General features: G+C 39.8%; 1 protein-coding gene across 13 annotated transcripts in view; it reads left to right on the plus strand.

Moving 5' to 3' along the window:
• The window catches only part of ENAH (ENAH actin regulator), a 108,673-nt gene that overhangs the window by 17,378 nt on the left and 75,608 nt on the right, over window positions 1-15,687 (plus strand). The window contains exon 1 of one of the 13 annotated variants that reach the window (XM_084791341.1): window positions 15,120-15,188. The exons of the other annotated variants lie outside the window; for them this stretch is intronic. Coding sequence (XP_084647467.1) covers window positions 15,172-15,188 — 17 coding nt within the window. The 5' untranslated portion in view covers window positions 15,120-15,171. Of the gene's footprint in view, window positions 1-15,119; window positions 15,189-15,687 lie in introns of those variants that run through there. 13 annotated transcript variants of the gene reach the window in all.

Genomic DNA, 15,687 nt, shown 5'->3' on the forward strand with positions numbered 1-15,687 from the left:
GTAACTCATATTAAAATGAAACATTTTGAGATAGGGCTTGGACTTCTCTACTTTTGGATATTTGCCCATGTTGGTGTAAACCAAGTGGGCTAAACAATTATATGGCATCCTTAGTTAGGTAAAGTAAACATAAGTAATTGTTACTGATTAGCATTGAAAGCCAATCTCACAAATATTCCTACTGTTCTTTTACTGTGGAGAAACAGACTTGGGATGGTTGGGTGGCTTGACAGAAGTCATACACAATTGGTAAATGGCAGCTGAGATTCAAATCAGAGGCCTTTCTGTTAAACATGACCTCTTATTAAATTTTACCTTTCAGTGCTGTTTACTTCACAGATTTCATTTTTCATCCTTAAATTTTTGCCCAGTGTTGTCTGAATGCTAGGTGGAGCTTCTGTAGGAAGTGGTAAGAAACATGGCAGATTGGACAGGATTTTATAAAGCTTTAAAGTGGTGGTAAAGAAAAACTAATGTGAGGCAGTGATAGTGGTGCACACATTTAAGCACAGCACTCTGGAGGCAGTGGCAGGTGGACCTCTTGAGTTTGACGCTCTCCTAGTATGCAGAGTGAGTTCCAGGACAGCCAGGGCTACACAGAGAAACCCTGTCTCAATAAAAACAAATAAATAAATATCCACAAAAACTCTGAATTGCCATGTATTTTCTGTAAATCACTTCTCCTGGTTCCTTAAGCTAATATATAGGCTGCCCTTGTGTTGGTGTTCATAGTAGAACCTTGTTTGAAACCCAGCTTTGTCCAGTTTTCAAGCTTATTTTTTTCTTGAAATCTTTTAAAAATGATTTGAAGAACTGGGCACCTTTAATTCCAGCGCTCAGGAAGGCAGAGGTGGGCAGATTGTTGTGAATTCAAGTCTACAAAGCTAGTCCAGAAAAACACACCACACCACACACACACACCATTTGAGAATTGAAGAACTTTTCTGCTAGATTAATAACTTGGGCTTGTGGGGGCTAAGATAGAGGGTTACTTTAGGGACTCTTTGAACCAGTGTTTAAGCTATCTCTATATTCTATATAACAGCTTTCATTTGTAATATACATCAAGTACATATGGATGTTTTTGTGATAAGTAGATTCATTAAAAGCCAGTAAACTTAAAGTGCTCCTAAGTAATTTCCTCAGTCAACACATTGTTATAAGTTGAATAACTATTGTGAATTTAAAGAGTTTCTCATCTTTGAAAGTGTTGGAAAATATTTTTAAACTTTGTGTGTGTGTGTTTGTGTTAAATCTGTCACATTGGGGCATTTAACATTTTCAAAGTAAATAGAGAGAGCACAAAACAGTGAATGTATTTAAAGAAAATATGGCAAGAATAACTACAGTTTTTATTTTTTGTCCCTTAGGTGAAGTAGAGTTTTATTTCTCTTACCTAGAGAAGTAACTGGGCCTGGAGAGGTAGGTTAGCAGTGAGGAGCACTGCTTGCTCCCGCGGAGGAGAGCAAGACCGCCAGCACCCTGCCCTCCCTCTCTCTCTCCTGGCCTCAGTGGGCACTGTACCACACTTGGTGCACAGATTACACACAGGCTAAAGCACCTATGCACACAAAATGACAAAATAAAGCCAAAGCTGCCTCACAGATGATGTTTTCAAGTGAAGTATGTCTCAAAATGAGCTTAGGTAGCTTTTTTGCTAAATAAGAAAAGCAGTGAGAACAGAGAAACCATAAAGGTGTAACAGTGCGTTGACGTTCTGAGTAATCTAGGTTTGGATTTACCGTTTTGTGGTTTTAGAGGTGTAAGTGATCTAATTAGACTTATGTTGGTAGTATATGCAAATAGATTCTTTTGCATACTTTCTTAACCTTGATGGAGTTAATTATGGCTTGGCAAATCAAGAAAGGGAATCTTGTACTGTTTTCAGACTGCAGAATCCTGTTGCTATGCGACAAATATTGTCAGTCAGCATTGAGTGTAGTAAATTGGTATTCTCTGTCCCTTTTCCACATGCTCATTTTCTAAGTGGTTTGGGGCTATTTTGTAAGTTTTTATTTTAAAATGGACATTTAAAGATTTTTGTTGCTATTCGTGATTGGTTGTATTTAAGGTTTGTGGAGTTTTTCTGCATGTAGAAGACGCTAAAATGCCTGTGTTGGAAGGGTTCAGAGATCTGCTTCCAAGTTGTTTCGGGTTAGAACAGTATATTTTGGTTTTGTTGCTGAAAAGATAGCATCAACTTCCAGAGTGTATTTTTGTTTGAGAATTCAAGTTAGATATTTTGAACTTACTCATAGTACATCGTGTTTTTAAATTTATTTGAAAAGTAAGAAATTGTTAAAGAATCTTTAAGCTCTTTTAATTGTAAATGATTTTTAAGATGGGAATCTTGAACTTATATCTCATATAGAATATAATGATTTACTTTCTAGCAAGAGAAATTAAAATGTAATGACAAAATGTGTGATGGATAGTAGTGTATTTCATATTGTGGCAGAAGGCATACGTGATGACATTTAAACCACTTTTAACATGTGTAATGCACTGGCATTAAATAGATGTGCGTACTTGGTGCTGCCATTGATCACCTTTATGGTTTCCAGAACTGGCACTGCTCAAACTGTCTTCTAAATGCTCAGATAAGTTAACTTCATGCAATACTAATCTTTACAGTACAGTATAGTACAGTACAGCATGTACAGTATAACATAATGTTACGTGTATCCTCCATTGTACACACTTCTGTTCCAGGTTAAAAGACTGAGCACAGAATAATATAAAATTAGCGGTTAGTGGAGCCAGGCTTCCAACCCCAGCAGTACTTGCTCTTGATTGTGCGCTCAGCCACTGTGCTGTGCTGCCTTCTTTTGGAATTCCTTCATGTTCTGTTTGATGGTAAGAGCAATGGTTTCTTTCTCATTGCTTCCTGTAGCTTTTTAAAGTAAAGCTAATATTTACTCTACTTTGCTGTTTAGTTTGGTTGTAAATCACTAAAATTTTTTTCTAAGTAGTTCTACATTTTTGGTGTTTTGTTTTGTTTTGTTTAAGCCAGGATCTCAGAACTTGGACCAACCTAAAACACCCTCTATAGTCCAGACTGTCTTTGACCTCATAGCCCTCCTGTCTCAGCCTTGGCACGTGGTGTGATTTCTAATATAGTACTGCCCAAAGCTGACAGTCAGTTTTCATTGGGTCATATACTTAGACTAGTATTTTCTAAATGCCTCCTCTTATTATTCATGGGTGGTTTGTAGTCTAGAAAATAGAGCATTGGGCATAGGTAAAAAGGAGAAGAACGCTACTAAGGCAAACCTTAAAAGTTGAAAAGTAGCCTCTCGTAGATTCTGCTCTTGTCTGCTTTGTAATATGTGTATTTCTATTTCTACTTTGCTCCTCCCTCCCCCCCCCCCCCCCGCGCCCCCTGGAGACAAGGTCCCTTTGTGTAGCACAATCTGTCCTTGAATTTGCAGTCCTTATGCAGCAGCCTCCTGACTGCTGGGATTACAGGATGAGCCACCAGACCCTGCCTCTGTTTTTATACTTCAAGGAATTTACCTTTCCCTTTTTGATTCCCACCCTGCTTTCAGACTCCTGTTAGACTTTCTACCTGAAAACCCAGAATCTTTTCATTTTTACTTATTTTTTATTTGACCTTATTTGACTCTGACATATTCATATTCATTCTCTCTCTCTCTCTCTCTCTCTCTCTCTCTCCCTCCCTCCCTCCCTCCCTCTCTCTCTCTCTTTCTCTCTCTCTCTCTCCCTCCCTCCCTCCCTCCTTCCTTCCCTCCCTTCCTCTCTCTCTCCCTCTCTTACTATATAGCTCTGGGTGTCCTATAACTTACCATGTCAGAGATCAGCCTGTCTCAGCCTCCCAGTAAAGGCATGTGTCACCACACCCAACAAAACCCAGAATCTTTATCTTCTGGATTTATATGTCTTTTGCTCTTCATCTCTTTGCAGTTGCACCATGTTTTAAAGACAACTCTTTTGTTTTTCCAGACAGGATTTCTCTGTGTAGCCTTGGAACTATCCTGGAACTTCCTGTACAGACCAGGCTGGCCTCCAGCTCACAGAGATCCACTTAAAGACAACTCTTAAGTTGTGATTTCTGTACAGGTGATTATGCATGTATATTGCTTTGTTCACCTGGTGTGTTTTTCATTTTTTAAAAAATGCTTTTAGGAAAGTCAGAATTTTATTAGATGAATATTTCATTGTAAATTACCTATTTCTGTCTAAGTGGCTATTTACATAGTTTAGAGTGATTTTGTATAATGAATAATACTTTCCTGAACCCAAAGGGTTTTTTTTTTCCTAATTGTAGACTATATCCTTAAGATAGAATTCCAGAAATAGTATTAGATCCCTGAAGAAATAGAAACAATTTTAAAAGCTCTTGAATCATATTGCCAAAATGCTTTCTAAAAGTGTGTGCTGGTTTTTATGCCAGCCGGCAACTACAGTGTCCACGGCTTCACTGCAGTAGCAGCAGCAGCAGGAAGTGTTTTGATGTTGACCTTTGCATTGAAGAATAATTAATTAACTTTGAGTTGTGCTGAGCTTTTATCCTAAATTATACTTAGATTCTAACTGTGGCTGTGGTCAGATTAGTGAGAGGGAAGGTATGGCTTACCAGTCTCTGGTCTTTAAACTGCTCGAGTTTTGTTATGATGCAGTCCTTGCTATCTTAGGACATCCATTGGACGAATGAAGTGACTTTCTACTATTGAACCACAAGCATTTTGGTTAGTTGAGTGATGGGGGACAAATCAGGGTCAGTTTCACATGACTTATTTCATAGCCAGGCATGGTGGCACACGCCTATCATCCCAGCACTCGGGAGGCAGAGGCAGGCGGATCGATGTGAGTTCGAGGCCAGCCTGGTCTACAAAGTGGGTGCAGGACAGCCAAGGCTACACAGAGAGACCCTGTCTCAAAACAACAACAAACAAACAAAAGATTGCTGTTTTAGTGATTTGTTAGACTGCCTAGGTCCATAGTGCTTGAGAGAAATGCCGACTGCAACATTCCTTTTCTTTGGAAGAAGAAAAGACTGGATATGTGTATATGTGTAGGGCTGTTCTTGCTGTGTTTTAGAAGATAAGACTGTACTATGTATTCTAGACTGGCCTGAAGTTAAACATAGCCCACGTTGGCCTCCAGATTATAGATATGCAGTGCCATGCCTGTACCCTAAGACTTTCTTTTTTAACAGAACATTTATAAAAGAATATCACCTTCCTTTCAAGGTTTCTGCTTACCTTATTTATTTGAAATTCTGTATAATGAATACTGTTTTAGGTATATGAGAAAATAAGAATTTAAGAAAATTAAAATCAACTTTTTGCTTTGTATTTGTCATGTAATAAGTGATTATGTCTTGGTTTTTTAAATTAAATATTTGTTCCCAACCAAAGATATCTTTTCACTCTTGGACTGGAATTCCATTTTTAAAATCAGCTTCTTGGGGCCTAGAGAGATGGCTTATAGGTTAAGAGCACTGGTTGCTCTTCCAGGTGATCTGGGTTCAATTCTGAGCACCCACAGCTCACAACTCATTCCAGGTATCCAGCACACATGTGGCGTATAGACTCACATGGAGGCAGAACACCCATTCACATTTGAAAAACAAAACAAAACAAAAAACAGCTTCTTGCTCAGTTCTTACATGTTTCCGTTTCAGAGGCTTTTCAAGAATGGATATGTGGGGCTGGAGAGATGACTTGGAAGTTTGCTCTTCCAAAGGTCCTGAGTTCAATTCCCAGCAACCACATGGTGGCTTACAACCATCTATGATGAGCTCTGGTACCCTCTTCTGGCGTGCAGATGTATATGCAGGCAAAACACTGTATATTTAATAAATAAATCTTTAAAAAAAAAAAGAATGGATTATGTACAAGGAAGGGATAAAGGAATTTACAGTACTAAGTACAGTACTTCACTGTCAACTGTCAGGTGAAGGGAGGGCCCATTTAACTCTAGGTTAGGTAGGCATTTGTTTAGTTTTCCTACAACATGGAGACTGAGTCAGACTGGCCTGGGAGCAGTCAACCCAGTGACAGCTACCGGAAGTGTCAGCATTTTGGAGTATTCCTTAGACCTTAGTCTTGGGTCTTCATCTCCTGTGAGGTTCAGCTGCTGAGGAAATCAGTTGCTCCTTTTGTTGTGTAAGGCAGGTCTTCCAACCAACCTATCCTAAATTGAGCTCTCGTTTTATTGTAGGTTTTCAAAGATTGGAAAGGGTTATCTCTACTATAAAGGAGCTTGTGGTTTGTTTGTTTGACATGGACAGACCTTCAGAAAATAAGATAAGGCTGTTGCTATAAGTAGCAGTTTTTCTGTGAGAAAAACAGGAATGAACTGAGTCTCCCAAGCGACATGGAAAAGTAATAAGCTTGTGTTAGAGGCCTGGTTCTCATTGAATGGTTAAAGGGAGAAACCAGTCGAAGTCAGGTCGAAAATTTATTCAGGCCAGGCACAGTGGTGCACCCGCCTTTAATCCTAGCACTTGGGAGGCAGAGGATCAATGTGAGTTCGAGGCCAATGTGGTCCACAAAGTGAGTCCAGGACAGCCAAGGCTACACAAGAGAAACCCTGTCTTGAAAACAAAAAGAAAAGAAAACTTATTCAGAGCCCGGATCATGACAGTGGGACTTCTTAGGCAGCCTGGCTTTCACAGTCAATTGTTTGGTGGGAGATTTGCACCCAGCTTTCTGTGGAAGCTGTCATAATGAGGGCTCCGTTCTCAAGCCAGTACTGCAATGCTATTTGAATCAGCGTTCCTTTGAAGTACGTTGTGACACTATTAGGTCTAGCTATGCAAAATTACTCATTTGGGGAGGTTAAAAAAAACTCAGATATTGACAGTTTTGATTTTTAAGTGGTTCAACCTAGTATGCTTAATTATCTCTGAGAACCTTTTTTTTTCCTTTTCTCTTAAACTTACACAGTCCTTTCCCTCTTTGTTATGTGCTTGAGTGTTTTGCCTGCGCTTGTGTCTGTGTGCCACATGGTTGCCTGGTGTCCAGAGGGCAGAAGAAGCCATTGATTCCCTTGGAACTGGAGTAGTTACACATAGTTGTGAGCTGCCATGAAGTGCTGGAATTGAATCCAGATCCTCTAGAAGAGCAATAAGTGCCCTTAATGACTGAACCCTCTTTCCAGCATCCATCTTCTCCCCACTTTTTGAGACAGAGTCTCACTATGTAGACATGGAACTCACTGGTAGGTCAGGCTAGCCTTAAACTTACAGAAATCCACCTGCCTCTAACCCCCAAGTGCTGGCATTAAAAGCATATGCCCTGCTCTGAACATTTTTGATGGTTGTAATTTATTTGGCAAAACAAGAGTAATACAAAACTGACTTGACTTGACAAATCCTTAATTTTTCTTTTTTGCATCTATTCAGTGTGTATGAATGGGGGGGGCATTACCATGGTGTTGATGTGGAGGCCATAGGACAACTTGTTGAGTTGGGTCTCTACTTCCACTTCTATTTGTAGGATTCAGAAATTGAATTCAGCTTGATCCGGCTTGGCGTCAAAGTCCTCTTAACTTGCTGAACCTTTTATTTGGGACGATCCAGCATTTTAAACAAGAATGCTTGTGATGGAATGTTCTCTTTCTCCTTTTACCTTGCACCTGTTTGTTCACTTAGCTGCTTTGGGAACAAAGATTCTTAGTCTTGAGATTCTGGTAGGTTTATCTGTCATTCTTCCGTGTACGACCACCACACAAAACCTACAGAATAAGTTGGGGGGGGTTAGGAGAGGGGGCATTGTCTTACAAGCTGGTCTCCTAATATTTATCAGAAGAAGAATAGGAATATCGAGCTTTGTGCGCGGCAGCTTGTGTGGGCATACAGAACTCAACAGTGTCTTTTTATTACTAACTCTGACACTGAGATAGACTGTTGGGAGAGATGGCGTGATGTGGGTTGGCCATCTGAGGGTGAGTCTGAGGGCCTAAACGATACAGCTTCTCCCCTGGTCCAGCGATCCCACCAGTCTCTTTTAGACTCATGTTCTTCCAGTACTTGCCAGGTAGTGAATGGAGTCTAGCAGGGGCCTTAGGGGACTTTAGGTTTTAAGGGCATTTGCTTAGAAGGAAGAGAAAATTAAGGGCACAGAAGTAACACCTTTCATCTCATTGTTTTAAGTTGAACATGAATATTTCACAAGTGGAGTTTTTAGAGAGAAGCTACTGAGCGTTCCTCAGTGTCTCGAAGGAGAACGGGAGACTAATCCTTAGTGTTTAGCGGGTACTTAATACATACTTGTAGGATGAATGGAGGAGAGAAGTCCTGGGTACTGGACTAAGATCAGTGAACTACTTATGAGTGAATGATGGAGTAGAAGTGATGGAGGAAGAGAGGGGGGATCATTCTCAATTTCTGGACTGTATTCTCTTGGAAGGAGGGATGAGAAGAGAGAAATCCCAAATTGGCAAATAGGTGATTAAAAGAAATCCCTGTAGCCAATTTTGCATCTGGGTGGCCTTTGGAGGGAGGGGTAGTCATTCATACAAAGAGGTGCTGGTGGGATATTATTTGATTAATTTTAGGAACATAGGTCCATGGTTCACTTCTTTTTTATCCCCGATTATTGGAAAAGTTGGTTGGTGGTAAGGCTGATTGCTTTTGTGGAATTGTCATTTTACTCCAGGGGCATGTTCAGATGAGAATGGAGAGGGCTTTGGCGAGAGCAACAGCTGCTGAACAGTCTGTTTGGGAATTAGGTGCAGGGTGGTCTGTAGTTGAAATCTGCCTCCTGGCTGCTGAAATTACGTTTTTTGCTTTTGGGGTTTTTGCTTCAAGGATAAATGCTTTGCCGTTCACTCTGGTTACATTTACTTAGCTCTGGCTGGAAATGTTTTTAACTGATTATCTTTCTCTGCAAGGAAGTTCTCTTTAAAGAGTGGTTGGCAGCTCCTGTGAGCAAGTTGAAAAATGTTACTTGCTCTTTTTCTTAAGTTTTCCTTGTAATTGAGCAGTTACTGGTAAGAGCACGTTTGAATATAAAATTAATTACTACCTTTGTTGGTAATGGTAGAGATACAGTCCTTCTGATCATCTTGATGAAAGTGTAAAATAATACCCAATCAACATTATGTATAGGACTGTCCATTCCAATTACCTTTAAAACCTTTTGCCTTTTAGAGACTTTTTAAAGCTTTACTTAGCTGGATGATTCTTAAGCATACTCAGTTGGGATTGCATACGGTGATCATACATATGACCAGTTGTGATGATACTAATTACTCTGAGTTTAGTTAGAGAAGAGACTAAACTAGCTGCAGCTTATTGTAAACTTAGCATTATGGCTAAAAGCCTTTGGGTTGTCTGAGTGAAGCTCTATTTGAATGTTCTGTATAGCTGAACTTTTAATGTGGGTGGCTGTATGCCGTTTACTGTGTGTCAGATAACTTAAGATCCTGAGCCAAGGTCCTATGATAAACCCAAACCCTTTTAGGTTTGGCCTTTTTGGTCTTTTGTGGTATCTAGATGATACATTGTGAGCCCCAAAGAGTTATTTAATGTACTGGAAGGTTTGGGTTAAAGAACATATAACAAAAAGTTGCCTGTGTTGGTTTGGTCATTTGAGTGTCATTTTTTAGTATAAACTCGCTTTTTAAAGGTGATACTGCAGCAATCAGTGAGCCGATAGACTTCAGAATTGTAGGGTGCCGGACTGTAGCTGGACTCAGTTGTCTGTTTGACACAGATTGGGAATCTTCAAACTTTAATGTGTAGGTGGGCTCAGTTTTCCAATGTCTGACTATAGAAACTTACTAACCGTAAATTTGCATTGCTTATGTTGAAGTTGGGAGCTATCCCCTCCCAAGATAATGACATTTACTTTGAAATTCTGGTTGGTAGTCAGTTTTGCTTTTCAAACATCTTAACTAGCTTGTCTCTTCAATTGTCTGCCCCACCCCCATCCCCTTTTTGGTGCTAGAATTTGAACACAGGGTCTTTCTTGAGCATACTAAGTAAGTGCTCTGCCACTGAGCTACACTCCACGTCCCTCTCCTCAATTTCATATGTAGATGTAATATACAGTAACATACAGATTAAATGTCCTGGATCCAAAATGGTTGGGCTCTAGAGTGTTTCATGTTTCAGGGGCCTTTATAATTTGGAATATTGGCATAGACTTTACAAGCTGAGCATGTGAAATTCTTCGGAATTGCAAATTGTCATCTGAGGTGCCTGTAGGACACCCGGTTGGTGTCTGCTGGAGAATGTTATGTCAGAAGTGGAGTTCTCGCCCAGGGTGCTGGCCATTGAACATTGGGCCATGCTAATATGTAAGTGCTCCTCTGCCCAGAAGTGTTGTTTTGAGTGCATTGTAAGAGTAGGGTGAGCTGTTTTTCTTATCTCTAAGATAGTGCCGTAAGGAGGCACTCAGATGTGTAGCTTTCACATTTCCCTAATTTCACGTTTCAGATTTGGCTTCCAGTTGTGTAAACTAGTTGTGTGTAGTACACCATGTTTTGTAAAAAGAAGTCAATTAATTGAATCAAATATTCCCTTCTTAGTGGTCTTTTTTTCTAAAGTGCGTTATGTGTCTTTCTATTCTCAATACCACTACCATATAGATAAATCTCATTTTAAGTTATGTCGTCCATGTCCGTCCGTCCCACGCCCCACCCCGCCCCCCACCCCCACACACACACCCGTGTTCGACTATCTGGTAGTTACATAAGATTTAACCTAAAAATGTGCTTAGCCAGTCCCTTGTTGGAATTTCCTATCATTGTAAGGAGTTCTGTTTAGCATCTTAAATTCTGCATAATGCACTTGAAGTGAAACCTACAGAGTTGTAATCTGCTGAGTCAAGGAATGCTTGCATTTCCAAGACTCCTGATGGTTGTGTAGGAACAGCTCTGTAGAAAGCTTGTTTCACTTGTATCAGCAAGAGGTTGGTTGCCTTTCCCCACTCTCACATTGCTGTTCTCCTCCCACAGTAGAAAAGGATAACTTGTCTTAACTTGCATTCCTTGCTTACCGGTGAGCTTCAGTGTTTTTCATAATTTTACTACCTCTCCCTAAATCTTTTGTGAATTATCCAGTTTTGTTTTCAGAGGTGGTGTTGAAGCCAGGGCATTGACTTTGTGTGTGTGTGTATGTGTGTGTGTGTGTGTGTGTGTGTGTGTGTGTGTGTGTGTGTGTGTGTGTGTGTGTGTGTGTGTGCGCGCTTTGTTCAGCAATTGAAAATCCAGTTGTTATTTTCCTACTTGTTAAACTAATGAGAATGAGGTTTTTGGTGGGTTGTTGAAGTTGGAGCCATTTTTAAAAGACTAGATGCTCTCACAGAGAGATTCTTGGCCCCAGATGCTCAAATCGGAGTCCTTAGTCCAGACAAGCACTTTAACCTCTAGGCTTCTGTTTCTTCATCTGCAAATGAGGATAACAATACTTAATTCATCTGGTTGTTGCTAGAATTAAACGAAACAGTGGTTGAGAAGCTACTGGCTCAGTGCTAAGTAATCATTCGACTAGCTGTTTGTGGTGAATAATTAATGGTGGAAGTAGAGCGCTTGATTCTATTTCTTGTCATTCATGACCTTTTCACAGGAAACTTTGTCATCATGTAATAGAGCATATTTTAAATAGTAATTATTTTATTTCAAGGGAAGGTATTTATTCCTAGGTAATTGTGATTAGTCTTAACGATTTCATGAATACATCTATTTACTTGCTTTTGATTTTGTAACTTTAAAAATAGCACAAGGTATAATACGCCACATTTCAGAAGGGCCTCTCTGTAAATCAGCTTTGGTTTTCAGTAGAGATTAGTGACAGCTTTGTGCTTCGTTGTGTTAGTCTCTCCTGCCCCTCCTCCTTCTCCCTCTTTATTTTTGCTGCCACAGGGCTCACACCTGTAGAAAACTGTTCATTTTCACTAGCAGCCATGACTCCCTGTAGCATCTCTTGTGAACCCCCTCTTTCCCATCCTTGGTGGAAAACTGATTAGATTGATAATGTGCATGTTTGTATAGGTAACCACCACTGTTGAGAGTTCTCAAGGATAATTGCAAAGGCATTTCTTAGCTGAGAGCTAAAATAATTACCCGTTTTGCAATAGAATTTAAAAGCAAGATAGTTGGAGTTCAGTCTGTTTAAAATTAGATTATAAGACCTTTCCTGCTTCGTTGGCATAGTTTGTGGCCCTTGTGATACAGTACTATTAAGTGACTGTGTGAACCAGCTCAACACTTAGATCTGTTTTAAACTTAACTTTGGAATGTGTTTTAAGTACTAGGTTATAGTATTTATAAGCTCCCCACCATACCCCCTTGAGATAATGTATTTCAGAGATTAACAAGTAACTCGAGTCCTTCTGTTCTCTAGTTGTGTAGGTTTCTCTCAAGCCCTGTGAGAATCAGCTGTACTGCCTGACATAATTCCTATTGTGTGTAAACTGTTTAGCCCTTCACAACATTATTTAACGTCTAATTGTTGACCAAAGTATGCTTTGAGCTATCTTGTAATCTTTTCTCTTGGAGCTTAACCTAAATTAGATCTATTTTTAAATCTTGGCTGTTTACTATTTGAAAATATTTGGGGGGGGGTGACATATAGCTGAATAAAAGGATAATGTTTTTTTCAGTTTGTTATTTTATAATATGTTCCATTGTTTTAGATCAACATTTGTACAGTTTAAACTTTGTTACTCTAAGTCACTCACATGCCTCTTTCATAGTGTCTAGCATGCATTTTCCCACCTACTTACTTCTTTTTGTATTGTCTTCATTTTACAGTTTAATCTTTGATCATTTAATCTTGTTACTGAGAAAGCCACTGGCATTTCTAGTTACAGAAAAACAAAAAACAAAAAAACAAAAATGCAGTGTGGTGCCATATTCCTGTAATCCTAGCATCTATGGAGGTTTAGGCAAGAGTATTGCTGTAAGTTCGAGGTCTGCCTGGGCTTTATAGTAAGACCTGGTCTAAAAAAACAACAACAAAAGGGAGGAAACCACAGCAAAAAGAATGGACTTAATACTTTGAATAAGAATGCCCTCTATAGGTCATATATTTGAATGCTTAGTTACCCGGGAGTGGCACTATTTGAAAAGGCTGGAAGCACTGGGAATTGTGACTTTCTTGGAGTAGGTGTGGCCTTGGAGGAAGTATGTCACTGGGGGTAGGCTTTGAGCTTTCAAAAACTCATACCCAGACCCAGGCTCTTGCTTTACTTAACAGATCAGGGTATAGCTCTCAGTTCCCTCTCCACCTTTCTGTTTTCTTTTTCCTCCTTCCTTTTTAATTCATTTTCTACTTGGGAGGTAGAAGCAAGTGGATTGCTGTGAGTTCGAGGCCAACCTGATCTACAAAATGAGTCTAGGACAGCCAAGGCTACACATAGAAACCTTGTCTCAAAAAAAATAAGAAAGAAAGAAAGGTTTTACTGTGGAGTTAGGTTTGGGTTTTGTGGAAGGGAACATCACTATTTTAGAATTTTGTTCTATTTTCTTTTCTTTTTTTAGAATTTACTCAATGTTGGCATTACTTCTAGATTCCAAAATAACTGGTTGTTGGAGAGATGGCTTCCAGAGGACCCTGGTTCAGTTCCCAGCATCTACCATCTGTAACTCCAGTTCAAGGGGATCTGGCATCCCTCTTCTGACTTCTGCAGATATTGCATACACATGGTACATACACATACATGCAGGCAGAACACTTATGTATAAAATAAATCTTGATTGAAAAACAAAATCATGTAGTGTTTAGTTAATACACTAAGTTACTTCCCTTCTTTTTGGTCTTATCTTCAAAGTCTTAATGAAATTTTATCTATGTTATTACTGTTATCCAAAAAGCAGCTTTTTTTTTTCTTTTTAATTAGCCTTCTCACTTGTTTCTTTGGTCTAGATTTCTTCTCTTGTCTCTTATTTCCTTCCTTTTTGTTTCTTTGGCTTTCCTTTGGTTTTGTTTGTTTGTTTTTAAATTTTAACCTTTTAACCTTTCTATTTCGTGATTCTTGGTCTTTATTGAGACAGGGTCTCTACTTTAGCTTTGGAGGTCCTGGAATTCCCTGTGTAGATTGTCCTTGAACTAACAGAGATCTGCCTGCCTCTGCCTCCCCAGGCTTGTGCCTTATATGTCTGTCCTTTCTGTTTTCTTCTTTGAGACAGAGTCTCACTATGTATAACTGGCTAGGTTGGAACTCACAGAGATTCTCCTTTGAGTTCTGAGATTAAAAGTGTGCACTCTGTCTCTGTTTCTCTCTCTCTCTGTCCGTCTCTCTGTGTCTGTCTCTCTGTCTCTGAAAGCTTTGAACTTACAGTAGTCCTGCCTTAGGGTCCCAAGTGTTGGAATTTCTGGCGTGAGCCACTATCTCTGGCTAGAGCTGTCACACACACACACACAGACACACACACACACACACACACACACACACACAAGCTTTTTTTAAGTGACTGTATTTGTGCTGAGTAGATTCTGTTCTCATTGTTATTGGTGTGTATTCTTTGTTAGAGTCTCTTAATTGGTTGTTTTTGAAACATTTTACATCTTTAGGAATGCTGTGAGATTATTACAGAGAAATTGATGTATTCACGTAGAATCACAATACATTCATCAGTGAGTCCTTTTTGGTGGTCAAGCTCTCTTGTACTCAGGCTGGTCTCAAACTCTGTGTAGCTGAGGATGACCTTGAACTTAACAATGTTTCTGTCTTCCTCTCCTGCGCATCTAGTTACAAGTGTATGCGGTATCCTCCATGCTCAGGGGATTGAAGACCGGGACTGAGACTGCTTGGCAAACACTACACCAACTGAACTATGTGTTTAGCTGCTTTAAAAAGTAGATGCGTTGATTTTCTGTCTGTCTCAGGGCATTACAACACTGAAAATTAGGCCCATAGAGCATTGCTGAGTGAAACATGAACCCTCTCCTACGTATATTCACAATATAGTTACCTTAGTGTAGAAGTTTTATATTCATAATTTTTTTTTATTTTCATTACATAATTTGAGTGTTGTTTGACTATAGTTAAGCAAAGGGACATGCATGTTTTGAAGCTAGTGATACATTTACGTACACGCCTTGTAAGCGTTGCTGCTGCCTTAACAGCTGTGTGTGTGGCCTTCCCAGTCCTGTAAGGAGCTTTGTGTGTTTCAGGACCATTTTGCTTTAGCAACCAAAGAAGGCCAAACTCAACCTGAGCCTCATTGCTGAGCAAGTGCCAGGTCCTGCTGATGGAAGAGTCACTCGTGTGAGTGTGCCTGGCGAGCTGTTCGCCATCTCTTGGGCGGGTGGGTGGGCGGGGCATCTGAACATTGGGTTTTAATGAGCTGTACATTGTGCTTGGCACAGCTGTCAATCTCAGTAGCAGTAAGATCTAAAGGACAGAGTATTAAAGGATATCAGCCTTTTCAGCTCTGTGTGGCTAATGAGGTCAGCCAAGGAAAGACAAATGAGCTTCAGAGGAGTCCTTCAACAACAGAAGTTGTGTGCGGGCATGAAATTAAGATAGTCAGGAACTCTACATTCTAAACTTTTACATAAAAAGATAACTTCTCCAGTAGAAAGAAAACACAAAAAGCATGTTTGAGCTGGTGTGAAGCTCAGTAGTAAGCAACCATGCTTGCAAGGGGCCTTAGGTCAGTCCTCAGCACCAGGGACTCTAAAAACAAAACGAAACCCCCAAAACCTTACAGTTACAGGTATTTCATATCCTCAGGAAAAGAGGACACTTCTGAAATAAAGTACAG

The sequence above is a fragment of the Acomys minous genome (assembly GCF_964271855.1).
Source record: "Acomys minous genome assembly, chromosome: 1".
NCBI classification, from domain to species: domain Eukaryota; kingdom Metazoa; phylum Chordata; class Mammalia; order Rodentia; family Muridae; genus Acomys; species Acomys minous.